Consider the following 27,238-nt stretch of genomic DNA (forward strand, 5'->3'; position numbering starts at 1 on the left):
AATGAGGGGGGAGGAACCAAATTCTGTGGCATCAGAGTAGAAATAATATAATGTCTGGTACGAGAATTACAGGCACCAGTGACAGCTTCAAGCGCGACTAGTCTAGTGGCCAGATGTTCAGGTATCAGATTAACATCAGCTGGAAGCGTCCCCAAAGCCCGCCTTACTCTATCTGCTTTTCGATCAATCTCACTACGGGTCCCGAATTCTCCAGGCGTCCCCAAAGAAAACGAGGTTTGTCCGTAATGATCTCTGAGCGTTTGAAAGCAGTGCAATAGGGCATTGTAAAACGCATTCTTCTTCCCTGCCGGAATTTGATCCACAGGCGGGGCATCAAAGGACAAAATAGCATCAAGAGGCGGACGCGGTTCAGTGAACGCCAAGCCCCCTCTTTTTTCAGAAACCGGAATTACCGGATTCTCTACAAATAAGCATTTACCAAGTGAAAAAGACATCTGACAATCAGGGAGAGCAAAAGGAACAAAATCCTCTTCCGCTCTTCTATTTAGCCCCTGGTGTCTGCCCTGTGCAGTAAGAGCTTTTAAACGACAAATGTCAACATGAAAGCACGGTGACGAGTCACTGGCCACTTGTAAATGCAGGACAAAGGACTGATCTTCCCTGATATGATTGGCTTCAACCCACTTACGGAACGTTGCTTCTTGAGAAGCTCTAATTCTATAAGGGTCAGCCATTGCAACCAATTATAAAAACTGCTGCAAAAGGCAAAATTACATGACTGGAAAATAATATTTAATTCTACAGGAGATTTAAACCACGTTGGGCGCCATGTGGTAAATTTTGAATGGAAGTATTGAGGCTTTTACCCTTAGCAGAATTTAAAACCAGGGAATCCTGCCTTGATAAAATATCCCACTTCCACTTCTATTTCCCTACCCTTTCTGCCTTGAGACAAAAAAGTTTACTTTCAGAGGTGTGTTCGAATCTACCACAGAAATTTTTTATTAACCTTTAATTCTTGCAGCACATCATGCATAAATAAACCAGTCAGTTTATTGTAAAAATATTTTCTTTATTTCACAGATACAGAAAGGCATGAATAAATATCTCTAAATGACTAAGAATCACTTTTATGTTCAAATCTTAACTTTACCAGAGTATATCCTACAATCAATGCAAGAACCATTAAAAAAGTGATTGAAATTATTAATATCAGATAAATGTCTATTAATGTCATCTTTTTAGAAATTAATACATTTCTAATACATCTGCCAATGTAGAAACAATAGCAATTTAAAGGTTCTCATATACTTGAATAAAAATTATATTTACCAATTTATCTGAAGCTCCCCGCTCTGTGTCTCTCTCAATCACGTGCGAAGAAAGTCTAAGTAGCACCTCTCCCTCTCCCTCAAACTGCCACTGTTTTATACACTTAAGACCCTTTGATCCAGGGTCGCTGTTACACTTCCATCAACACATCTAAATTTTATTCTGTTTATAGCTTCGCCCATTTTTGATTTTTAATTGGATTTCTTTTGTAGTTCTAAGAGAAAATCTTTTTCACTCCCTTCTGTCACACTTAATTGGCTGGCCATCTGTTTTTAGGGTGGTCAATCATGACACCTGCGTTAGGATGCTCAATGTCATAAAATGCAGGTGCTTTCTTACTTGAGATAAGAGAAAGTGGTAAACAACTGTACTCTCAAAGTCTGAAAGTGGGACAAAGGTGAAATCTTGAGGTTTTAAGTAGGGGAAAGGTGAAAGCTATGTGCTGGAGCTTTTTCAGCACAGCCATGACCAATGTCATGGCTTTTAAAAGTAAAGGCTTATGGGTATTAAATGCTAACATGTTTCTTTATGGCTAATTGATTACTGACTTCACTAAATATAAGTAATTATCAATAAAGCACAAAATATTAAGATATTTTCTGACAGAACCAGGACATCCATTCCTTCCGATCAGTGCTCCCTCCTGCGGCTGAAGAATCTGGGGGCTTTGGCATTGCTCAGAATAGCCCATCAGGTCTAAGTGAAGGGGACCCCACCTGTGGATGATCAGATCCATTGCTCCGGACAGCTCACACTCTCCTGGGTCCAGATGCTGACTACTGAGGAAGTCTGCTTGAACATCCTCCTTCCCCGCAATGTGGAAAGCTGCCAAGCGCTCCAGGTGATGCTCCGCCCAGGCAAATAGCTTGCTGGCCTCCAGAGCCACCAGGCGACTTCTGGTGCCCCCTGCCGATTGATATAGGCTACAGTGGTGGCATTGTCAGAGAGTTCCCGGACCGCCTTGCGACGGATCATAGGGAGAAAGACCTTGAGTGCCAGACGGACCGCTCGAGCCTCCAGGCGGTTGATATGCCAGCGGAACTGGACTGGGGACCAGGATCCCTGCATAGACTGAGTTTGACACACTGCTCCCCAATCTGAGAGGCTGGCGTCTGCCGTAACAATGATCCACTGAGGAGTCTGTAGAGGCATCTCTTTCAGGAGGTGAGCGAGCGAGGGTCACCATTGCATGTCGGTGATGGTAGAGCCAGAGAGCGGGAGGGGCATCCAAAACCGCTCCAACACCGGCTTCCAGCGGGACATCAAAGCTTTCTGTAATGGACGCATATGCGCAAAAGCCCAAGGAACCAGATCGATAGTGGAAGCCATGGACCTCAGGACCTGAAGGCAATCCCAGGCTGTGGGTAGCTAGAGCGAAAGAAAACTGAGCACTTGATCCGTAAGTCTGAGCGCCCGAGTGTCCGGCAGGAAGACCTTGCCGATCCGGGTGTCGAAACGTGCTCCCAGGAACTCCAGAACCTGGGAGGGCTGAAGATTGCTTTTGGAAAAGTTGACTATCCACCTGAGGGAGGTCAGGAGAGCCAAGACCCTGTCGAGCGCCAACTTGCAGAGAATCTCCGACTTGGTTCGAATGAGCCAATCGTCCAGGTAAGGATGGACTAGGACTCCTTCCCAGCGTAGAGCGGCCGCCACCACCACCACCACCATGACCTTGGTAAAAGTGTGTAGCGCGGTGGTGAGGCCAAACGGGAGAGCCCAGAACTGGAACTGTTGTCCCAGAATGTTGAACCTGAGATACTTCTGATGGTCGTTGCATATCGGTATGTGCAGGTAAGCCTCTGTTAAGTCAAGCGAGGCCAGATATTTGCCTGCGCAAACCGCCGCTTTCACCGCCCTCAGGGTCTCTATTTGAAAATGGGGAACCTTGAGGGCCCGGTTGACTCTCTTGAGATCCAAGATTGGACAGAAGGAACTGTCCTTTTTGGGAACGACGAAGTAGCTGGAATACTGGCCGGAGCCTTGTTCCTCCACCAGGACTATGGTGCTGAGCTCTTGTAGCCTGCCAAGTGTCTGACAGACCACTGGCCGCTTCTGGCTGCCGCAGGGAGAGATTATGTAAAGATCCAGCAGATCCCGAGCAAACTCTAATGTGCAACCTTTCTCTATCACCTCCAGAACCCACTGATCAGACATAAATTTGATCCATTCCTCGAGAAACAGGGGCAGACGCCCACTTAAGTTTGGAACGGAGGAATGGGCTGGCCGAATCTCATTGAGGAGAGGACTTGGTGGCAGAGTGTTGGGGATTACCATCTTGGAAGGAACGACGGCCATGAAAGGAACGAGACCAGGACTAGGATCTGGAGGAGGTACCTCTCAGAAAGGACCCCCGCATTCTGCTATTATACCGGCGCTGACCTCTAAGGCAAGAGCGTGAAGGAAAGAAGGACTTAGACGGTTTCGGGCAGTCATCCGGCAGCTTATGAATCTTGTTCTCTCCCAGGGATTTAATAAGCTGTTCAAGGTTCTCATCAAAAAGCAATTAACCCTTGAAAGGAAGTGTGCCCAACTGCGACTTGGAGGAGGACTCCGCAGCCCAATTGCACAGCCAGAGGAGACTGGCCGACACAGCCGAGACCATGGCCCGGGCCTGCACGCGGAGCAAATTGTATAGGACATCAGCCCCACACGCAACCGCCGCCTCCAGCCGTTCTGCCTGCTCCACCTCTGCAGACGGGAGGGTCCTGGGTGCTGAGCAATTGTTGAACCCACCTGAGGTTTGCCCACTGCATGAGACTGCTGCAGATTGTCGCCCGGACTCCTAAGGCCAAGATTTCGAATATACGCTTAAGGTAAAGCTCGAGTTTGCGGTTTTGTATATCCTTCAACGCCGTGGCTCCTACCGCTGGGATGGTGGTGTGTTTGGTGACAGCGGAGACTGAAGCATCCACCTTGGGAACTTTAAGCATCTCTAGGCATTGATCAGGGAGAGGATAGAGCTTGTCCATTGCCCTTCCAATCGGAGCCCCGCTTCGGGAGACTCCCATTCCCAGAGAAGGAGCTGTCTGTGCATAGGATGAAACGGGAACTTATGTGAAAGAGCCCTAAGTCCCGCCAGGACTGGGTCCACGTTAGCTGGCATAGAAGCCGCAGCGGTATCCTCAGGTGGCACTTCAATTCCTAGTTCCTTTAAAATAAAGGGAATGAGTGGATCCAGCTCTTCCCTTTGGAATAGACGGAGAATACGCGGATCGTCACCCTCTAGAGGACCACCCGGAAGCAGTAAATCAGAATCTGGATCAGGGACTGCGGGAAGCTGGGGGGGGGGGGGGGGGGCCGGGACTCCAGGCACCACCCTGACCCTAATGGAATCCTATCCATCCGGGAAAGCAGGAGGCTGAGGAGCAGGCACCCGAGGAATTTTTGCTGGGCCCCAGCAGGCCTCCCAGGGCCCCCCCAGCAGGCGGGGGGCCCTGGGAGGGAAATCATCCTCTTCCTCTAGGCTAGCCAGATAGGATTTGTGCATTAAAAGCACAAATTCTGCTGAAAAACGAGGCCGTGACTTCCCGGATAAAGGGGGGGGGGGGGGGGGTGTAAGGAGGCAGGGTCAGGCATCCTCTCCGGGGAGTGAATGGGCCTTAAAATCTGGGGGAGAGATAGCAAAATAAATTGGGCTCTCCCCCTTCCTCCAGCCCTGAATCCGTAGAGAAAGCTGCTCCTAAAATGGCCACCGTTCCCGCGGTTTTTCGCAACGGGAACGGCCTGGTTACACGCTGGGGAGCCCGACCCTGGGTTGCCGGTCTTGTCGCCGCCGTGGAGGGACCCTCCCCAACCGGCAGGCACCCAGAGCAAAGCCCATTGCGGGAGAGCCGCGAAGCAGGCTCCCCGCAGGCTAAACAGACAAAGAAGAGAGCCGCTGCAGAGAAGGAAATCAGCTGAGCTGGGCTGCACCAGTAAGCAAAAGCAGGAGAATGAACCCTGCATGCCACCTTCCCTGAAACAGAGCAGGGGAAAAACAAGCTTGTCTTTTATACTTTTTTTTTTTTTTTTTTTTTTTTTTGAGTAACTGCAGGGGAATGAAGCTTCCCTGCTAAGCTACCTGAGGTATGGAGCGTCTCACGGTCAGAGCAGCCAGAGAGGGAGAGTGACTGGACCACCAGTATTGCCCCAACAGTCAAGCAGATCACCAGGGAAGGGGAGTCTACTAGGCTGAAGAATCAAGGGGCAAGCCCCCCTAGGTCACCGTAAGAGCGAGGAGACAGAACTGTCTCCGTCAAAGCAGATGTTTTGAATGAAATTCTGCTCAAAAAATTTGAATCTTTTTTTTTTGTAATTTATAAAAGGATAAGTAATACTTGCTTGATCTTGGCAAATTATGAGTAGAAAACCTCACAGGAAAAGAGAAAATTGAGTAAGAAAGGGAACCGCAGGTTCAGCTGCCTGCATCTGCTGGAGACAGAGAAATACTGAAGGGATGCAGGGTAGGCTCTGTCCTGATATAGGATACCCTTTCAGTTTTTCTCTGTCTCCATCTGCTGGACAGGAGGCTCAACCCACTGTCTGGACTGATCCGGGTATGTACATGGAAATGTGTGCTAAACAAACTTCATGATGAAGAGGTGGGTCAGCTCCGGTACATCTCCATTCACCAGGGCCAATTGTACTGCTGCTGCTCATGTGCAGCTCCCGGAACTGACTACATCAGCAGCTGCTGCTCAGCCTCCCGAGAGCACTGAGCAGAGTATGGAGTGGACTGGACCACCGAACTGTGTTATTGCATATGTTGCATAAGAACCAACCAGAGCACAGTTCATGTGAGGCAATATCTGATGCTAGCAGTAAACACAGTATTATTGCTTATTGTGAGCACTTTTATACAGTACACAGATTTTTTCTTTAAACAACAAAGGAGAATTCTCCATGGTCAGATGTTAGCAAGAAACACACTGCCAAAAAGAACCCACCAAAATTCTAGTGAAAGACTTTGTTGTAAAGTTCTTTTCTTATCATCTCAGGGCGATAATGCCAACAGAATGAACATGATTCTTAAACTAGGCCTTGTTGGATATGATCTCAATCCCTCAGGATTTAATGCTAGTACTCTTCTTTTATTCTTGCATTGTGCCAAACATTCTTATAGAGTTCAGAGAAAGTATAATATGTACATGCAACATGTTGAGAAGTATGCCTAAATAGAAAACCAACATGGAGAAGGAAATCCCCAGAATCCTTTGCTCTCTTAGCCTATGTGAACTCAAAGTGACTTGCTGAGAACGACTTGCAATTTCTTAGGACAGCTGACAGGCAGACAAGATGGCTCCATGAAGGTGATGCCTATTCATAGGGTCACAAAGAAGAAACCAACGGCGGGAACTTGAGGCTATGCAGTCACAATAAAAGGCACTATTCTCAGGAGTTTCTATAAACACAGCCACAGATATGTTAATTACCTTGACCAGCAAGATTCTAACAGAATAAAGTTTTTGTGCACAGAATTTTAAATTTTTTTGCGCAGAATTCCCCCAGGAGTTTCTCCTTGTAGCTCTATCAAGGCATCTGTTTAGATCCTCCTGAGGGAGCAGAAGGGATGAGTTGGAACATTCAGTGTGGTATCAGATTCCTTTACTTGTGAAAGAAATTGGAGTATCTTAGTCACAATAACCAAAAACATACATCAGGCTAGCAACAAGCTTGTTGACATCGTGAAGCCGATACAAATTCATATTACGTAGTGCTCTTCCAAGCTCAGAAAAGAGCAGGCTTGAAAATTTTCCAACATAGCTTCTTTCATGAATGAGCTAACAGAAGTGAAGAGCTAAGCAGGTGCTCACCTGTTGAACTGAATGAACACCAAGTTCCAGATCTCCAGCACATTGGGATCATCCATGTTGACAAGGTGCGCTGCGTCTCTGCCGCCGATTCGGTCAAAATGCATTTCGCTACAGGGCCCACAAGGGCCCGTATCTCCCATCTCCCAGAAGTTATCCTTCATGCTTCCAGGCAAGACTCTGCACTCAGGCAAGCTGTAAGGGAAAAGTTCTCATGAGAACAGTGAAAGTGCACAAGAATATCTTAATACAGTGCTTAATGCCACAGCTTCAGTGTCTGTTTGAGAAGTTACAGCAAACAACTTATCGGCTATTTTGTTTAGTTTATGTAAACTGTTTAGCAAAAAAAAAAAAAAAAATTGTATTTACTGAATTGTGTCCATAAGTTCCTTAAGAATGCAATTTGAAACATACAGAGTGGACTTTGTTCTGATTCTCCTAGTTAAACAACATCAAATAAAAACATCTAAACTTGATCATATCCATTACTACAATGGTGGATGGCTTGTTGTTAATATTGTGACACATATTTGTTTGATTACATTTTTTAATCACCTGTACTACAATGTACAAATCAATACAACAAAAATACAAATTTGATTATAAAAAAAATAAAGATATAGTACATTACAAACAGTACCCAATATATTGCACTACTACAAAGCTTATACAACCTAAAATATAAAACCTGAAAAATTAAAAAATTTGTTTGCCTGACTCTGACAAAGTGAAAACAACCATAAACAAACCATTTAAGAAAGAAATCCCCCTTCCTAAATAGAGAAGTTTTTTAGCAGCTTCTTAAAATTTAGATCCCAATGAATTTTATTTTTAACAGATTGTTCCAGAACATTGGGTCTGTACATGAAAAAGCCCACAAGACATAGTACTTTGGGTAGTTGAGAACGAACCCCAGTGACCTCACCACGGCATGGACCTAATGGCTCCTGCCTGAGACCAGCCAATCATCCAGATACGGTAAAACATACACTCCCAGCCTGTGAAGGTGCGCTGCCATCACTGTTACACCCAGGACTTAAAGTGCAATTGGTTCAGGAACCGACGAGAGAGGGAGCAATTTTAGATCTAATTCTCAGTGGAGCACAGGACTTGGTGAGAGAGGTAACGGTGGTGGGGCCGCTTGGCAATAGTGATCATAATATGATCAAATTTGATTTAATGACTGGAAAAGGAACAGTGTGCAAATCCAAGGCTCTCGTGCTAAACTTTCAAAAGGGAAACTTTGATAAAATGAGAAAAATTGTTAGAAAAAACTGAAAGGAGCAGCTACAAAAGTAAAAAATGTCCAAGAGGCGTGGTCATTGTTAAAAAATACCATTCTAGAAGCACAGTCCAAATGTATTCCACACGTTAAGAAAGGTGGAAAGGCGGCAAAACAATTACCGGCATGGTTAAAAGGGGAGGTGAAAGAAGCTATTTTAGCCAAAAGATCTTCATTAAAAAATTGGAAGAAGGATCCAACAGAAGAAAATAGGATAAAGCATAAACATTGGCAAGTTAAATGTAAGACATTGATAAGACAGGCTAAGAGAGAATTTGAAAAGAAGTTGGCTGTAGAGGCAAAAACTCACAGTAAAATCTTTTTTAAATATATCCGAAGCAGAAAGCCTGTGAGGGAGTCAGTTGGACCGTTAGATGATCGAGGGGTTAAAGGGGCACTTAGAGAAGATAAGGCCATTGCGGAAAGATTAAATGATTTCTTTGCTTCGGTGTTTACTGAAGAGGATGTTGGGGAGGTACCCGTAATGGAGAAGGTTTTCATGGGTAATGATTCAGATGGACTGAATCAAATCACGGTGAACCTAGAAGATGTGGTAGGCCTGATTGACAAACTGAAGAGTAGTAAATCACCTGGACCGGATGGTATACACCCCAGAGTTCTGAAGGAACTACAAAATATGAAATTTCAGACCTATTAGTAAAAATTTGTAACTTATCATTAAAATCATCCATTGTACCTGAAGACTGGAGGATAGCAAATGTAACCCCAATATTTAAAAAGGGCTCCAGGGGCAATCCGGGAAACTACAGACCAGTTAGCCTGACTTCAGTGCCAGGAAAAATAGTGGAAAGTGTTCTAAACATCAAAATCACAGAACATATAGAAAGACATGGTTTAATGGAACAAAGTCAGCATGGCTTTACCCAGGGCAAGTCTTGCCTCACAAATCTGCTTCACTTTTTTGAAGGAGTTAATAAACATGTGGATAAAGGTGAACCGGTAGATATAGTATACTTAGATTTTCAGAAGGCGTTTGACAAAGTTCCTCATGAGAGGCTTCTAGGAAAAGTAAAAAGTCATGGGATAGGTGGCGATGTCCTTTCGTGGATTGCAAACTGGCTAAAAGACAGGAACCAGAGAGTAGGATTAAATGGGCAATTTTCTCAGTGGAAGGGAGTGGACAGTGGAGTGCCTCAGGGATCTGTATTGGGACCCTTACTTTTCAATATATTTATAAATGATCTGGAAAGAAATACGACGAGTGAGATAATCAAATTTGCAGATGACACAAAATTGTTCAGAGTAGTTAAATCACAAGCAGATTGTGATAAATTGCAGGAAGACCTTGTGAGACTGGAAAATTGGGCATCCAAATGGCAGATGAAATTTAATGTGGATAAGTGCAAGGTGATGCATATAAGGAAAAATAACCCATGCTATAATTACACAATGTTGGGTTCCATATTAGGTGCTACAACCCAAGAAAGAGATCTAGGTGTCATAGAGGTTAACACATTGAAATCGTCGGTACAGTGTGCTGCGGCAGTCAAAAAAGCAAACAGAATGTTGGGAATTATTAGAAAGGGAATGGTGAATAAAACGGAAAATGTCATAATGCCTCTGTATCGCTCCATGGTGAGACCGCACCTTGAATACTGTGTACAATTCTGGTCGCCGCATCTCAAAAAAGATATAATTGCGATGGAGAAGGTACAGAGAAGGGCTACCAAAATGATAAGGGGAATGGAACAACTCCCCTATGAGGAAAGACTAAAGAGGTTAGGACTTTTCAGCTTGGAGAAGAGACGACTGAGGGGGGATATGATAGAGGTGTTTAAAATCATGAGAGGTCTAGAACGGGTAGATGTGAATCGGTTATTTACTCTTTCGGATAGTAGAAAGACTAGGGGGCACTCCATGAAGTTAGCATGGGGCACATTTAAAACTAATTGGAGAAAGTTCTTTTTTACTCAACGCACAATTAGACTCTGGAATTTGTTGCCGGAGGATGTGGTTAGTGCAGTTAATATAGCTGTGTTTAAAAAAGGATTGGATAAGTTCTTGGAGGAGAAGTCCATTACCTGCTATTAAGTTCACTTAGAGAATAGCCACTGCCATTAGCAATGGTTACATGGAATGCTGGTTATTCAACCAAGCATTCTCCTAACCTCAGCGTTTATGTGTATTCCAACCTATGATCCCTTTCATTGGTAACCCCCAGAGAGCAATATTAAAAACCTAGCCTTATGCCCAACACCCGTTCGTAACTCCAGCCTACATTAGGCCACATATCTGTTACTTTACATTGATAACCGCATTTATTTTTATCCAAGTTCAATCTGGATATTGTTTAGAATGTAAACAGACTTGATTAGTAATTCTGTTACTGGAAAATCGGTATATAAAAGTGCTAAATAAATAAATGGAATAGACTTAGTTTTTGGGTACTTGCCAGGTTCTTATGGCCTGGATTGGCCACTGTTGGAAACAGGATGCTGGGCTTGATGGATCCTTGGTCTGACCCAGTATGGCATTTTCTTATGTTCTTTCCCACAAGAAATTGAGATATGTCCTGTGACTGGGGAAGATCTCTATATAAAAAAGTGTATGAATCCTTAGGTTGAGAGAGCATAGCCAGTCCCCTTTTTGTAAAAAAGAGGAATCAAGGTGCCTAGGGAAACCATCTTGAATGTTTCTTTTCTTAGAAACTTGTTCAAGGCTCTTACATCTAGGACGGGACACAGTCTTCCTATTCTCTTTGGAATCAGGAAGCACCTGGAGTAGAATCCCCACCCTCTTTGCCCTGGTAGTACAGGCTTAACTGTTTTGGCTGTTAAGAGGAAGAAGACCTCCACTAGTAATACCTCCTGATGCGCTACCAGCCCCCAAAACGGGCATGGAGGGCAAATTCGTGGGACACCCAATAGATTCAATTGGTACCACTGGCTGCAAAGAACCACAGCCTTCCCCCAACTGGAGGGTCCATCATCCCAGGTACAGGCAACTGGTATACACTCCCTATGACCCAGTCAAAGGAGCTTGGGGGATCTCTGCTGCCTAGGACGGCCACAGGAGCTCTGACTGTGTTGATTGGAGCGAAGGGGAATAGGAAGACTACTTTGGAGAAAGACTTCCTTCGCCCACATCTTGCAGGCCTCCTTAAAGAGGGCAGGCCCAGAGTACCAGCAGAGCTGAGTCAGAGGTTTTCATAATGGTCCCGAAGCTGGGTCACAGTGTCCGTCACCTTATTTCCAAAGAGATCCTCTCCAAAACATGGCATGTCAGCGAGTCGTTTCTGTACCTCTGGTCAAAGATCCATGGCATGATGCCATGCCATTCTGCGGGCGCCAATTCCCACTATAGAGACTCTGGATGCAATCATCAAAAACCAGAGATTGCTCGGAACTCAGGTTTTCTGCATCCTAGGCCCTTATGCACCAGCGACATGAGGGTGTTCTACTGCTAATGAGGCAGCTGCTCGGCCACCTCCTACTTCCAGATGTCCCACGAGTACTGACTCATGTAGAGCTGGTAGGCAGCGATGCAGGCAATAAGTATGGCACCTTGGGACACCTTCCTCCCAAGAGTGTCCATCGCTCTATGGTCCTTCCCCAGGGGCACCAAAGAATGAATCCGACAGGGCTTTGCCCTCGAGGAGGGATTCAACCACCAACTGGTGGGGCAGCTGAAGTTTATCGAATCCAGCAGCCTTCTAGACAAGGTAGACTCAGTCTGCCTTCTTATTAACGGGAAGCACTGTGAGGGGGTGTTCCCAAATACTCAGTAAGAACTCTTTAACGATCTTGTGAACTGGGTCTGCCACGATCTCCTGGAGGATCTCAAGCATTTTGTGCCTGGCAACCTCCTCTGTCAATAACTAAAACGGGATGGCTTCCGCCATCACCTTCACTAAACCTGCAAAGATTAAGACCTCAGGTGGAGACTTCCTTCGCTCCTCTGGAGGAGAATGTTCTGAAGGGAGAGCTTTGGAGGAGGATTCCGAAGCATCATCTCCCCAGGGGTCATAGGGTTCCTCATACTCACTGTAACAGGGGATGGGTCCCTAGGTACTCTGCCTTCGTCCAGAGATGCAGGCACCAGTAGAATTAGACAGGGCAGTGGCAGACCTCAGCATCTCTGCTGGCCTCGGCAGAGCTTCCTCGGAGGAGGAACCGGCAACGACCACCATATTGGTAGGGGGAGTCCTTGGTGCCACGTAGGGCACCGATGCTGTTCTGGGAACCAAAACCAGCTGGGTCGGTAACGCTCCGATGAGTACACTGAGTTTCTCCAGAAGCAGTACGAGGACGGGCGCCACCGGGTCCAGTCCCTTCAGTACCACAGTCCATCGATAGCTGGACTCGGCACTCCAACTCCTCCTCAAACACTGCCAATGCCAACATCAACTGGGAGGAAGGAGGGGTAGCAAGATCCTCTTCGGACCCTCAAAATGGATCAGTGATTGGCATCAGGACCGGTGGAGACCGTCACAGACTCCCAGCATCAATGGAGGATTGGCACTCTTCACTGCAGGATTCCTTCGAGGACATCGCAGCAAAAGACTGTGCATCCCATGCCCAGGACTGTGCATCAAGGGGGACCAGGGCCAATGCTTCTTCAGCTTCCCTTGATGCTCGGACAGACCTTTCCCAGAACAAAGACCAATAAATAGGATACTGATTTCCTCGGCCTGGAGGAGACAGACAATGGTCAGTCTCCAGTACCCCTGTCCATTGGTGGCATTAATGGAACCGATGGTTCCGCCGATGTCGATGGCTCGATATCCATCGGTGCAGCTCCTTAGTCTTTCAATGCTGATGGCTAGGACTTCGACCCAAAGAGACTCCACCTTGTCGAGTTGAAACAGACGTCCATTCGGGGTCATCTGTGTGCATAAGCAGCAATCCTGGATAACATGCGATGCCCCCAGGCACACAACACACATCTCATTTGGATATGTAATGGACATGGTTCTCAGGCAGCAGGGGCATCAACAAAAATCGGATGTGGCCATGCAAGATGAAACAAAAGGGGCACAAACTGAAGGAGATGGCAGCAGGGCATCAATGGCCTGCGGGCACTGATGCACCACCACCACAGGGAATCAAAACGTGAAAGGAAACTTACCTGCATCACCGAAAACCCTGACCATGAGACGCTACAGGAGGGCACCAAAAGGGACCCGGTGATGGAGCAATGAGAAAAAACCCACAAAAACCACGAGAAAAACAGTTTTCCACAAGGCCAAAAACAGCTAAAGAGAGCTCACTCAAACCACAAGGCTTACTACTCCACGGAAAAAGAGAAACTGGAGAGGGGCCCCGTGTGGATGTGCAGTATAGGGTATGCTGGGGATGCTCCGTGTGCCTAGTCAAAGTTCTAGAAACTTTGACATAGGTTTCCCACATTGGGTTTCCATCTGATGATGTTACCCACATGCAAGTACTACTATCCTGCTTGTCCTTGGAGAATTTGTTTTACCCAAATTAAATGAAAACTTATTTAGAATGCATCTAGTCAGAGATAGCAGAGAGACCGCTGTTGACCTTCTCAGTGGAGGATGCTGTAGAGTCAATACAGTAATTCTGCAAATCATCTGCATAAAAATGCAAAGTCAAAATCATATGATCTAATAATTTCCAGTAATGGAGAAATGCTGAATCTATATAAATAAAAATGTTAAATAGTTTGTACCAAATCGCTAATCTCAGCAACCATTAACCGATTGCGTTCAAATTTGGACACAAGTTTCACCTAACATACGGCAAGGATCTTCTACACTTGTACACTGGGGGCTGGAAAAAAAGTTTTAAAATTTGGTTCCACAAAACAGCGACATCTGGTGGACGTAAGCGGAAGCTCTTACACCTTGCACAAACGCTCACACCCCACACACACGTGACCAATGTTTGCGATTCACACACCCTCCGAGCAGACACAAATCCACCCTCCTCACACACACACACCCCCCCGCACACATGCCAATTGTACTTACTTCACACACCCTCAAAAAACACACAAAATCCCACTAAATACCAGCATGCTACACCGGGAGGCCACTCACATGCCACATGTTTGCAATTCCCACACCCTACGAACTCACACACAAACACCATCCTCACACCCCTCACGCACATGACTTTTCTACTTACTGCCCTCAACCTCCGAACGCACGGAACACTGCAGAATAGTTCGGGCTGCTCCAGCGGGGGGGGGCAACACTGCTCCAGGACACATCGCATACACTACGGCTGTCAGCAATCAAAATGGCGCCGACGGCTCTTTCCCTTACTAGGACACTTGGGAACGCCAATAGTGGCAGTAGCCCATGTGACATAGTAAGGGCGAGGGCCAGTCGACACCATTTTCTGAACTGGCAACCGGCGCACCTTCGTCCTTACTATCTGAGCGAGATGACCGCTCCCATTGCTCCACCTAGAGGGCCCGGCGCCAATACTTCCATGCCGGAACGAACGCCCGCTCCACCGACTACCATTTTTGAAAGGTATCGTTGGGCATGCGGGATGCTCTTGCGTACATGTTCGAGGGGGGGGGGGCAGGGGGCAGTTCCGAGATTCTGCAACTCTTGTGGGTTAGTCTATTTCGCCGACCTGGGGGGGGGGGGAGGGGGGAAGGGAGGGGGGGAGGCTTACATAAACACAACATTTCTGTGGGGAATACTTTGGGGTACAAAGGGGGAGGGCACACACAAACACATACACAAAATGTGCACCATCTCCGAAAGGTTACAAAACAGCCCTCACCAGGTGGGGAGTCACTGAGGTGACAGTGAGGGGAGGAAGAATGAGGGGAGAGGTGAGTGTAAGGGGACAGAGTTGAAGTGGGGACAGGGGAGGGAAGGGGTGGGGGAGTGACTCAGCTAAATGAGCAAGGGGAAGGGGCAGGGAGGGCAAAGAATCTGACTCAGCCACTGCAACGCGTGGCAGGGGTCCACTAGTAATTCACTAAAAGAAAAGTAAAACAAAAAAAAAAACTGCAGAATGGGAACATAAATATCCTGATACAAAATCCATACTGAAATTTATAAATTTAGAGATTTGAATGAATTTATAGATATCAGAACTTTAATTCTAAATATGAACCATCAGAACTGCATGACACTTGCACTGCTACGGTCACTCATTTTAATCCAAACAGAAATCCTTTTTTTTTTTTTTTTTTTTACAATATTTACACAATAAAAACACATGTTTTAATACTACTGTACTACCACCATGGAACTGGTGAGCTGAAAATTGTTCTCAAAGTGCTCTCTGGGATGCTGTAGATATAGACCCACATCACCCCCAAAATGATCTGTGATTTTAATGAAGATATGTGCATTTCCATCAGGGGAACCTCTATGTAGCTGCTGTTACCTGGAAAGATAACACATTTTCTTTCTGTTTGGACTGTTGCTGAAAGAATCACTGATTAAAATATGACTGGAGAAATATAAGTGCAAGAGTTACCAGATATGATGGTCCATATTTAGAATTTAAGTTCTGGTAGCTAGTTAACAAGTTCATACAAATTTCTAAATTAATAGATTTTACTATGGGTTTTGTAGCAACAAACATTAAATAGCACAAAGGATAACTGCCCCGTGCAGAACTCGAATTTCACTTTACTAGAAGAGGACAAATTACTCCTCCAACATAGTTTTCTACTGATTAAAAAAGGATTCAAACCACTGGATCAAACAGTTTCTCTGACACCAAGGACACAGAGTTTATTTAATAGAATCCTGTGGTTGAAGAAGTCAAAGCCAGCCAAATAATCCAAAAGTATAAGCAAGAAACACTCCTCTAATCAGTTCACATTCTTAGATCCACTAGAATACTAAAGCAAGGGATCCAGATAATAGTTATCCTGCGAAAATGTATTCATTGTATCTAAACAGCCCTTTTGATCAGCTTTGAGGAATGTCGGATTTGGAACTGGTTGGATTATATAAGACTTTTTTGTTTTAAATTACCAAAGTTTGACCAATGCATGTTTCAAGGAGATACAGGAAAAAGAAGCCTCTGTCAAAAAAAAGCATTAATTATAACAGTAAGAAGGGCACCTCCTCACCTCCTCTTACTTAATGATGAAGGGTAAGAATCCAAAATACTCATTGAAATCTGAGCCTTATCCAAAAGAGTAAGACCTCCACCACAGTCCCTGTCTTAAATTCAGTCCAACATTCAGCCTCACGTGTCATTTTGATTGGACAGACTAATCTCATCTGGTAGCTTCAAAATTTTCTTTCAAAAAAGCTAGAACAAAAACCTCGCATTCCAGGGATCCAGCAGGGTTCACTACTAGCCCAGGCTTCAACAATGTCTTCATAATGGAAATTACAGGAGTGCTAAAAAGGCATAAAAATCTGAAATAGAATAGACTAAGTACCAGTCCCCCAAACAGGTAGAACTGTCAAGAGTTTCACTACTATAATTAAAAAATAAAAATGCAGAATCATGCAAATAGATACACAAATCCTAGGGCCAAAAGAAAAAGAAAGTTCACAGGAAAAGGAACTACAATCAAACAGAGAAGAACCTATGGGTCATCATCATTGATGACCTCAAGGTAGCCAGTATGATAAAGAAGTTGGGTACACTAGTAGTATACTTGGGTGCTTAGTGGTATCACTAGCAAAAGGAGGAAATAATTTTACTTTTGTATCAGTATCTGCTAAGACCCTACCTTGAGTACTGTGTACAGTTCTGAAAACCACATCTACTAAACATAAGCAACGTGGAGATAATGCAAGAGAAAAACACCAAACCAATATATAGACTGCACTATAAGCCATATATAAGAGACTTGAGGACCTTTCTAAAAGGGAAAGCAAGTTTGCTTACCATAAAAAAATGTTTTTTGTAGATAGCAGGAATTATTAGCCATATGATGTGAGGTCACATCATCTAATGGCACTGAATAGATCAGTCTCTCCTAGTTAGTAGAGTTTTTAAGCTTATTGCGTGTGCACGAATTCCCATCCGGGCACTGGCTCGTGAGCCTCTTCAATTTTAAAGCTAAATCTAGCTAGGTAGTCGTCTCTCCAGGGAGGCAGGCGAGTATTTAGCATGGCTAATTCATCCTACAATCTATGGAAAACACCATTTACAATAAGCAAATTTGTTTTTCTGTCGATAAGCAGGACTAAATTAGCCATGACAGGTAAGTCCCACGTTGAGGGTTGCAACAGAGCGTTTATTGAATAAGCAACCCAGACCTCAATGTGGAGAGTAGACTACTTAGTGAACAAGCTATGCAGTTCTGCTTGTCCAAATTTATCAATCTTTGAGAGATCGGCCAAACAGTAGTGGGTCGTAAAGGTGTGTACTGATGACTAAGTTGTAGCTTTGAGGATGTCTTTGAGAGGTACTGCTAGAATTTAGCTAGATAAGTTAGGGGCATTCTGGGGTCGAACTGGAAGGAGTTAAGTTAACCAGCTATGTTATCTGGCTAACTCTGATATTCAGAGACAACATGGCTACTTGGTTGTCAGTTTGAATTAGAATGCTTCTCTTTTGAAGAAAGTGCAAGAAAATCGATAGTGCACGTCTAGTCATTCTCAGTTTTAGTAGGTTGACTACCTAGCTAGATTTTCTATGAGACACCAAATCCTTAGTTGCGAAAAGTTCCAGTGGGGTGCCCAGACTTTTGGTGGAGGAGTCTATCATAGAAGCATACTGAATGACGGCAGATAAAGACCAGAATGGTCCATCTAGTCTGCCCAGCAAGTTTTGTTTGTTTGGTTTTTTTTTTTGGTTTTTTTTTTTTTAATAGGTTACTGGCAATTGCTGATCCATGCTAAAGTTATTTGATGAGGGAGCAGACAATGTGGAGATCCTTCTTAAAGAACACAAGGGTTTAGCCATCAGTACAATTCCTGTTTCATGTTCTTTGAGACTTGTATTTCGGTTTGAAAGGGGTGAGTTAGCCAATCCCATTGACAGCGGAGACCCCTCTGTAGGTGGTGGATGTGGAGCAGGCTACATGAATGGACACCATCATATGACTTATAACAACCAAGACTTCTCTGGTTGTCTAGCACGGAGTTAAAATTTGTGAACAAATGATCTTATAGAGTTCTCCCTCAGTGAATCTATCCATGCTCCAATAAATTGTATTTTATGGGCACTACATTCAACTTCTCAAAATTCATCAGAAATGCCAACTTCTTTAAAAGCTGGATTTTTGCAGGGAGACTAACACACCCTCCTGGGAGTTGGTTGTGATTAGACAATCATCTTATGAGACATCTAAATGCACTGGTACTATTGCCAGGCACTTGGTCAAGACCCTCAGAGCTGCTGACCGGCCAAATGGGAATACTTTGTTTTAATAATGGGAAAAGTCCACTCTGAAGCAAAGATAATGCCAATGGGTGGGATGGATGGGTATATGGGCATATGCATCTTTCAGGTGAAGCACGAACATCCATTCTCCTTTTTGGATGTAGGGAAGAACAGCTTTAAGGGAATTCATTCTGAATTTCTCTAAGGCTTCTCGGATCCAGAATAGGACTCAGTTCCCCAGATTTCTTGAGGAAGTATTAGGAGGAATCCCTGTCCATACTGGAATGCCAGGGACTGGCTCTATTGCCCACTGCTGAAGAAGCAATTCCACTTCCAGACGGAGCTGTGTTAACAGACAGATCCAGATTGAAAGCCGAATAAGGAAGAGATGGTAGCCAAGAGAAATGCAAATGATATCCTGATTCCACAAATCTTGAGAACCCATCTGTTTTTTTTATTTTGTGCCACTTCTCCTGAAAGGCCTGGATTCTCCCGACTGGAGAGGGTGGTTAGTGGACTTGTGAAGAAATCAAAAACTTAGCCCAAGCTTGGGCTGGACTTATGTTGCTTTAAACAGATGGCGCTCACATTGTCGAGTACGAGCCACAAGTAGTAGTAGATGAGTAAGAAGTGGAAGCAGATATCTTTGAAAAGGTGGAAGGGGTGTCCCTGGAAGTATAGTCTCAAAGGTGTAGGAGGAGCGTCTTGAAGAAGATTGTTGTTTAGATCCTGTGGAGAGGGATTGAACCGCTACATTTTGTTCTTTTATCTGAATGACAGTTTCTTTGAACTTTTCTCCAAACAGGTGGTCTCCCAAACAAGGAACATCTGCCAACTTGTCATGAATGTCATTGCGTAGGCTACTGGCTCTCAACCAGTCTGTGTGTCACACTCTGATAGAAGCTGTCAAGGTACGTGATATCGTATCAAATGATTCACAGACCGATTAGAAGAGATGGCATATGCATTCTTTATCACCTAGAAGTGGTTGTGAATAATTCCCACCCTCAGTAGGTTGAAAAAAAAAAAAAAAAAGTTTTAGCACCATGTAACTGATGAGAAGAAATCCATGCACATAGCATGGAACTCTGGAAATCTTTCTTCCCAAAATCGTCGAGTAACCTGGGATCCTTCCCTGCTGGTATATTGGAATAAATTCTTTTATTTACTCTTTTCAGGGAGGATTCAACAACTGATTGATGAGGTACTTGGAGTCATCCAAAACCTGGCGATTTCTACACTCTATATTTGAGATCTAACATTCTTGCAGTTGGGGTTCTCTCACATTCTCATCTGTAACTGTTGTAGAATGCTGTGAACTGGGATAGCTGCCAGTTCTGCGGCCATGTCCAAAATTTGAGGAAGACCAAATGCCTCTGCACAAGGATCTCTTTGTGCATATTTACTCCAAGAGCAATTCCTAATTTATCTAATAATTTCGAGTAAGAGAGGTCTTCTGAAGGACAGAATTGCTCTGGAGGCTCCAGTAGTAGGTCAGAGGGGATTCCTGTCAATTCCTCCTCTGAACATAAGAGTGTGAGAACACTAACCCAAGATCCCAGTGATGAAGAGGGAAGCTTCCTTTGTCACTTCAGAGAGGAATACTCCCGATCTCTGAACGGATGGACTCTGTTGCAAATGAATTAGGAGAAAAAAACCTCATAACAGGAGATCTGATGGTGTATTATCTTATATTGGGGGTATACTGGTCTCCTCCTTGTGGGAAGATGCTAGCAATAGCTGAGAGGAGAGGATAGAAAGCTCCTTCGTTCTCTTTAGCCAAAGTAGTAAAGAAATTTTTCACAAGCTCCACTATTTTGCTGAATGGTTAACATTGTCCTCTGATCTGGAGTGGGTGGTGGATCATCAAATGAGACTAGAATGGGTTCTTGTTCTTGAATTGGAGGACTATTAAAAGCAAGACACCACAGAACTTGTGGGATCTGGTGTCTCCAAGTGCAAACCTTCTGCTGGTGTAAGGGCTCTAGTTATTGGAAGGGGTAGAGGGATCATATCTCCCTCTGCTCTGGATCTTGGACAGCCTCATAAAAATTGTGTCGGCAATGCAACATGATACAATTAACGTGGAAGGCTCCACTGTCCAGGACTTGATACTTCAAGAGTGTCGTAAATTTGTGCATCAACAGTGTCAATGTTTTAAGTTTCAGCAGTGCCAAATCTCATGTTTCAACGGTGCCATGTGTTTCGATGATTTAATGGTTGCATACTTCGACTGCACCAACTTACCATGCTTGGGAGTGGGTCAGTGTATGCATTGATCCATATGCAGACAGCATCGATGTTCTATACATCGAAAAGGCATGAATGCCATGCATTGGTACGCTGTGCTTCAACACTGGTTGTTCCACTCACTCCACAGAGTGATGCCACTTCTTTGATACAGGCAGGTTAGCAGTACTTGACCCCAAAGTTTTGGCCTGCCTTATCCAAGGGTGAGTTTTTAAGAAATGCCAGCTCAACTCTTTTCCCAGAGAGGTAGACAATGCTGCACTGTGGGAAGAGGAGAGACTGCAACTTCTAAGAGACTTACGCAGTTCCTCCATTTTATAAACTTTTGGCACATTGTGTATGCAGGGACATCTGTCCACAATTACAGCAGTTGGCCTGGTCAAGCACTGGTCCCAGGCAACGATAGAGTTAGTATCCATCTGTAATGGACATTACTTTGCTACAAATACAGTTCTGGAATCCACTTTGTGGCCTTCTGTTTGCCAGACATCTTGAGGCGGCAAGTACTTTTACTCTCTTTTTGGTAGCATTTAAAAGTGTTGTTGGAAGTGCTGCTAAAGCAGCAAGGCTTTTATATGAAAAAATAACTTAAAAAAATGGGAGAATTGAAGGGAAAAAAAAAAAAAAGTACATGTCCGTGCTGTGCTAGGACATAAAAAAAAAAAAAAAAAAGACAGACTCACGAGGCAATGCTCACACAGGAATTCCTGTACATGATCAGAGATAAAAGTTCTACTAGCTAGGAGAGATGGGTCTGTTCAGTGTTGCCGGATGACATCACCCCATGTCATGGCTAATTTAGCCCTGCTTATTGAATGAAAAAAGGAAAATATGTTACAAGTATCTATCAGGCATCAATAAGATGAAATGCACTTTTCAAAGAATTAAAGAACAATATTCAAAGGTTTTATGCAAGTAAATATAGTTTTAAAATGGTTCTTCTATCCTTGGTGCAGTAAAAACTAGGTGGAGTTAGCTTAAGGAAGGGAACATACCTGTTGGGGATTTCATCTGGAAATCCCTGTGCATCCTTCAAAAGCAGGTACAAAGTACCCAAATTCCCCTGCCAGCCCACCATTCCCTTTGAAAACCGGTTTGCACACCACAGATCTGAGAGCACCATGGGCCATGTGAAAATTGCCCTCTCCAAGTTAAAGGACAAGGAGGTCAACATACGACGGCAAAAAAGGAATACAAATTATAATTTTCATCTTGATAATAGCAGCCAGCTCCAGTCAATGTGGAAAGTGCCAAAACAGTTGTAGAATTCTAACATACTTGGGATAAACACAAAGGGACCTTAGTGATAAAAGGAAAGATTACCACAGATCAAGTAAAAATTGCAGCAGCACTTCAAGGTGGACTAAGTATTTTGGGGATATTTTTTTTTATCTGCCAACACTGTCAAAATGTACTTTTGTTCCTTTTGGAACTCTCCCTGGCAGTTCTGCCTTCTGGTTTGAAGATGAAAGGCAACCCACATAAAAAAAGAGATGTGCTAAATTAAAGAAATCCTTGATAGTAGTTAATTACTTATGCAAGAGAACATAAATCAAACCTTTTACCAAGAGCAGCTATTGTTACAGAATCTCAACTAAATGTTCCTATGTAAATCTCTGGAAAACAAGGCTATTTTTAAGCCACCACCAAAACAGTGGTATATCACATTTCCCAAAAAAAAAAAAAAAAAAAAAAATTTTTAAATTAGAAATTCATTTAAAAAATACTTTCTGCTTCCTCAGTATGTTCATAAATACACTGCAACAGCAGAAAGGAAGCACTTGAACGTAAACCAATAACCTTTATGTAATCATAATGTACTGCAAAAACGCTCACTTCAAAAAATAAGTAGCGTTTAAACAAACAAGCGGTCCTGAAAAATTGTCAATAACTCACTTTATATATACAGCCAACCCATTGGACTAACAAAGCTCATTATGCATATACTAACATGAAGCTGGACTAATCCCCAAATTTTATATGCAAATGGAAATAGAATGCTAAAAGTATTTTTAAGTGAGCATTTTTGCAGTAAAATATTATTCAGCACTTTTGAGTATTTAGTGGGGTTATTTCTATTGTAGTTTTATTTGAATTCACTTGCCTTTGTTATATATACTTTCTTTTTCCTTCTGCTTAGTGATATTTACATGTCTAATGAGGGATCCTAATGTGTGTTTTCCATTCTTACAAATGCCACATCCTTACCCTAAATTCAGCCAGATCTGCTTGCACTCAAGGTCCGGCTCCAAACCAGCAGCCTTGTCCCCTCCAAAATAAGTGACATAGAGACGGTCTATGTCAATACCAAACTCCTTGGTTAGCAGGTCCAGAGCCAGCTTACAAGCCAGTTCCTGAAGAAAAACTCAAGTAGGGTTAGCCAATTAATAAACAGACAGATCATATTATTCATTAGCCCAAGAATTTATGACTGGTGCATCATATTATTCATTAGCCCAAGAATTTATGACTGGTGCATCTCCCTCACCTTCTCACCATTCACTTTTCTGAAAGTAAATAGATTTTCTAGCACTAAATGAACTACTTTTACAATAATGGAAACTACCATAATGTTATTTTTATTATAAGGTTTCTAGGTCACCACTGATTAGGTCACAAGTTGCAAATGATCTTTCTACAAACTGTTCCTACAGTCAAAATAGCTTCACAAAGCTCAAAATTACTTCATGATGAACAGTGGATGGGTCAGTGATGAAGTAGGCAACACAGCTGAAACTTCAAAATTATTTAGCTGTGCAACAGTAAGTATATAAAAGTGATTTCACAAGGAAGCTAGAAGTCAGTAAGCAAGATACACTGGTCAGCTGGAAACTGAATTGTGTCATTTCTAGTTTTGTCTAAAGCTTGGGTAAGTGCTGTGATGAGAACCTATGTGTATATACGGCGATGGGCTAGCCTCCCCCACTTCAGGGCCGATGTAATAAGACCCGCGGCAAAAACGGTGCTAGTTATGAGCGCGGGTTTTGATCATCGCACACGGCTGAAAACGCTCTTTCCGCGGGATATAAAAAAATGAATTATGCAAATGATTTGCGCGCAGAAATCCATGCACATACGAAGAAATGTGTGTACTTAAGCGCAGTAAGGGCCTATGTAATAAGCAGCCGCATCCACGCTCAAAACCCACGCCGATAATCCGTGCATAAAAGCAAGCGAGCAAACGGGTCTCCCTATTAAGTGAAAGTATGACACTGGAAAGTAATTTTAATATTTCAAATAACTGTGCTGCAGAAAACATGGCAAATATTTTCATGGGTGATAATTCACACTGGCATAGCAGCGAGAAAGATGCTCAGTTGGGCACCAATCTGGATGCTCGGGTACCGACATAGGTACTCAGCCGGGAGCGAATATGGATGCTCTGGCACCCAGAAAGGCGCCTAATCTTGCCACTCAGGCGCTGAGCTAGGCGCTTAGTTTGTTGCGTATCTATATGATCGGATGCCCAGAAAAAGCACCTAGTTAAGCTGGCCGCTCGGACGCTGAGATAGGTGCTCAGCTAGGTGGTTTTCAGGACGCTCAGATGCCGACACAGGCCCCCTGACTCGGCGCTGACATTTAAATTTGTTCCCTGACCATGGTGATAAAAAACCTGCATTAAAAAAACCCCACACTAACATTAGCGCAGCTCCCTGCATTGCCTATTGCCTCCTTTGTATGCCTTTAGCATCATTCGCGCAGGAAAATCCGCAGGACTGTAAGCACGTTCCTACACGCTTTTTTCCCACGCACATAACACTCATTACATCCCCGTATAGGGCTCTGCACAGGAAAACATACATACAAACGCGAGTACAGGCAAACACAAACCCACGGCAGCTTTAGCACACCTTATTACTTCGGCCCCTACCCAAGGCTGTGCTGTAGACATGCGTTTAAATCCGCGGGAAAGGACAGAGGTCACAAGCAGCACAGACAGAAGAGGAGAACATCAGTCTTCTAGTGGTGGAATGTCAGAATATGCAGCTGCAGCTACCATGAGGGAACACAGAACAACATATATGGGAAAAAAAAAAAAAAAAAACATCCTTTATTGATGTTTTTCTAACCTTGAAGTAGTCACCAAAGGACCAGGAGCCTAGCATCTCAAAGAAAGTGTGGTGGTAAACATCCTTCCCCACGTCATCCAGATCATTGTGTTTGCCTCCTGCACGTATGCACTTCTGTGTGTTTGCTGCACGATTCAGCCTAGCCATGGGGTGGGAAGGATCAATGGTATTCAAGAAGATAGGTTTGAACTTGAAAGGAAACATAAAAAGAGCAGATGTAAGGAAAGGCAAAAATACAAATAGGTCCATATTCAGTAAGCCGTTTAGTGGGCAAGTTATTCAGCTAAGGTTAGCCGGATAACTTGTCCTGTTAAATACTCTTTCCTAAAGTTATCCAGCTACATGTAACCAGATAACTTGTAAACCTAAACAGTTATCCAGCCTTGGGAAGGAGGATAACTTGCTAGCATTGTCAAAATAAACAAAAAAAAAAAATTACTTGCAGGTTAGTAGCCCAATTCCCTCTCCTGACCCAAATTTGTTCAAAACGGCCCTGATGGGCCAAACCGTGCCAGCCCCTCCCCCCTGCAAAAAAAAACAAACAAAAGAGTACAATTAATTTTGGGTTGTCTCAGATTTCCCCACCCCTTCCTTCCCTGTGTTGCTTACATTTTAAAATGGCACTTTCCTGCCCTCTCCCCACCCCCCACCTGCGGCAGAGAAGCCCCTGAAATACCAGCGCTGGAAGCATAAGTTACCCACAGTTTACATTTCCAGCGCAACTCAGACTGAAGCTTGAGCTTCCAGCGCTTTGTCTTTCAGAGCAGCTCTGGAAGCGCTGGGATTAGATAAGATGTCACCTCACTCCTGGCAGGAGCTTTTCTGCTCCAGGTGGGTTGGGGGGTATCCCTGACAGAGGGTGCATGACGGGGTAGCAGTGTGCCATTTCAAAATTTAAGCAACAATTTAAGCCACTCTCTCCCCCTCCAACTAATTTTACACTTTGAAGGAGTTTGGGGGGTTGGTATTGTTCAGCCCTCAGGGCCATTTTGAACATATTGGGGCTGGAGTGAGAATCTTGCAAGTAAATAAGTTGTTGGGGTTTTGTTTTGGTTTTTTTTTTTACAGTATTACCTAACCGAATCTCTTTAAAGAGATCCAGTTAAGTAGCAAATTATCTGTCACACAAGACTGGATTACTTTAGACCTGCAGCTGGTTACAACTAAAATTAACTACCGTAAGTTAGCCGGATAAGTTAGTCATGAGCCAGAATGTCTCTTATCCGGCTATAATTTAGCAAGATAAGCTTCCAAATATTTAAAAAGTTGCCATTAGAGGGTGCATGTGTGTATGGAAGAGAGAGAGAAGGGAATGAGTGTGTGTATGCATGTATGGGGGCTGTGGAAAAGGGAAGGGGGAGCGCTATCTCATCCTTCGCCTCAGGCAGCAAATTGCCTTGAGCCGCCCCTGATGCTAGTGGCTACATTCTGTCATCACTGGCTCCAGGTTTCTGGTTCTTATTGTAGACCAGGCGAACACAATGTTGGAATCTAGCAGTTGCTAAAAGAAAATTATTCCTTACCTGCTAATTTTCATTCCTGTAGTACCATGGATCAGTCCAGACCCTGGGTTATGTCCCCCTTCCAGCAGATGGAGTCAGAGCAAAAACTGGAAGGACATCCACCTATAAGCAGGTGCACTCTCTGCGTCCCCTCAGTATAAAGTATATCAAAGCAAGAAAGAATGCAATGGATGGAGCAAGATATGCAAACAGAAAAACTGCTACCCTGGAACAAGTAACTAAACATCCAGAAACATCAACTTGCAAAAAGAAGGATCAGCAAACTGCCGAATAGTACTGAAAAACCTGAGCTGAGTAATCGAGCCGTCCGTCAGTCTGACGCTAACTTTTGGGTGGGCGTCTGGACTGATCAGTGGTACTACAGGAACAAAAATTAGCAGGTAAGGAATAATTTTCTTTTCCCTGTACATACCCGGATCAGTCCAGATCTGATCCGGGATGTACCAAAGCTTCCCTTAGACAGGATGGGCCCCTGAAAGCCTGGCTCGAATTATCTGAGCACCAAAAGAGCCAAAGACCAGCGCCTGGAGGTTCAGCCAGTAATGATGCGCAAAAGTGTGCAAAGATTTCCAAGTCGCCGCATGACATATTTCTTGTGGAGAAACCCAAACGACTTTCTGCCCAAGATGCTGCTCGAGCCTGCAGTGAATGAGCTCTAACACCGTCCGGGAGGAACTGCCTGCGCCGATGAAGGCCGAAGAGATAGCTTCTTTCAACCACCAGGCGATGGCGGTTTTCATCACCTTGTGTCCCCTCTGAGAGCCGTGCCATAAGACAA

At 44.1% G+C, this 27,238-nt stretch overlaps 1 protein-coding gene across 1 annotated transcript in view; it reads right to left on the reverse strand.

The window, feature by feature from the left end:
• AARS (alanyl-tRNA synthetase) overlaps positions 1 to 27,238 on the reverse strand; it is a 163,333-nt gene that overhangs the window by 104,954 nt on the left and 31,141 nt on the right. Inside the window, 3 exon segments of the mRNA XM_029608901.1 lie at positions 7,086 to 7,277; positions 23,076 to 23,221; positions 24,938 to 25,126. Of these exon segments, the coding sequence (XP_029464761.1) occupies positions 7,086 to 7,277; positions 23,076 to 23,221; positions 24,938 to 25,126 (527 nt within the window).

This window comes from Rhinatrema bivittatum, chromosome 7, assembly GCF_901001135.1.
Source record: "Rhinatrema bivittatum chromosome 7, aRhiBiv1.1, whole genome shotgun sequence".
NCBI classification, from domain to species: Eukaryota; Metazoa; Chordata; class Amphibia; order Gymnophiona; family Rhinatrematidae; genus Rhinatrema; species Rhinatrema bivittatum.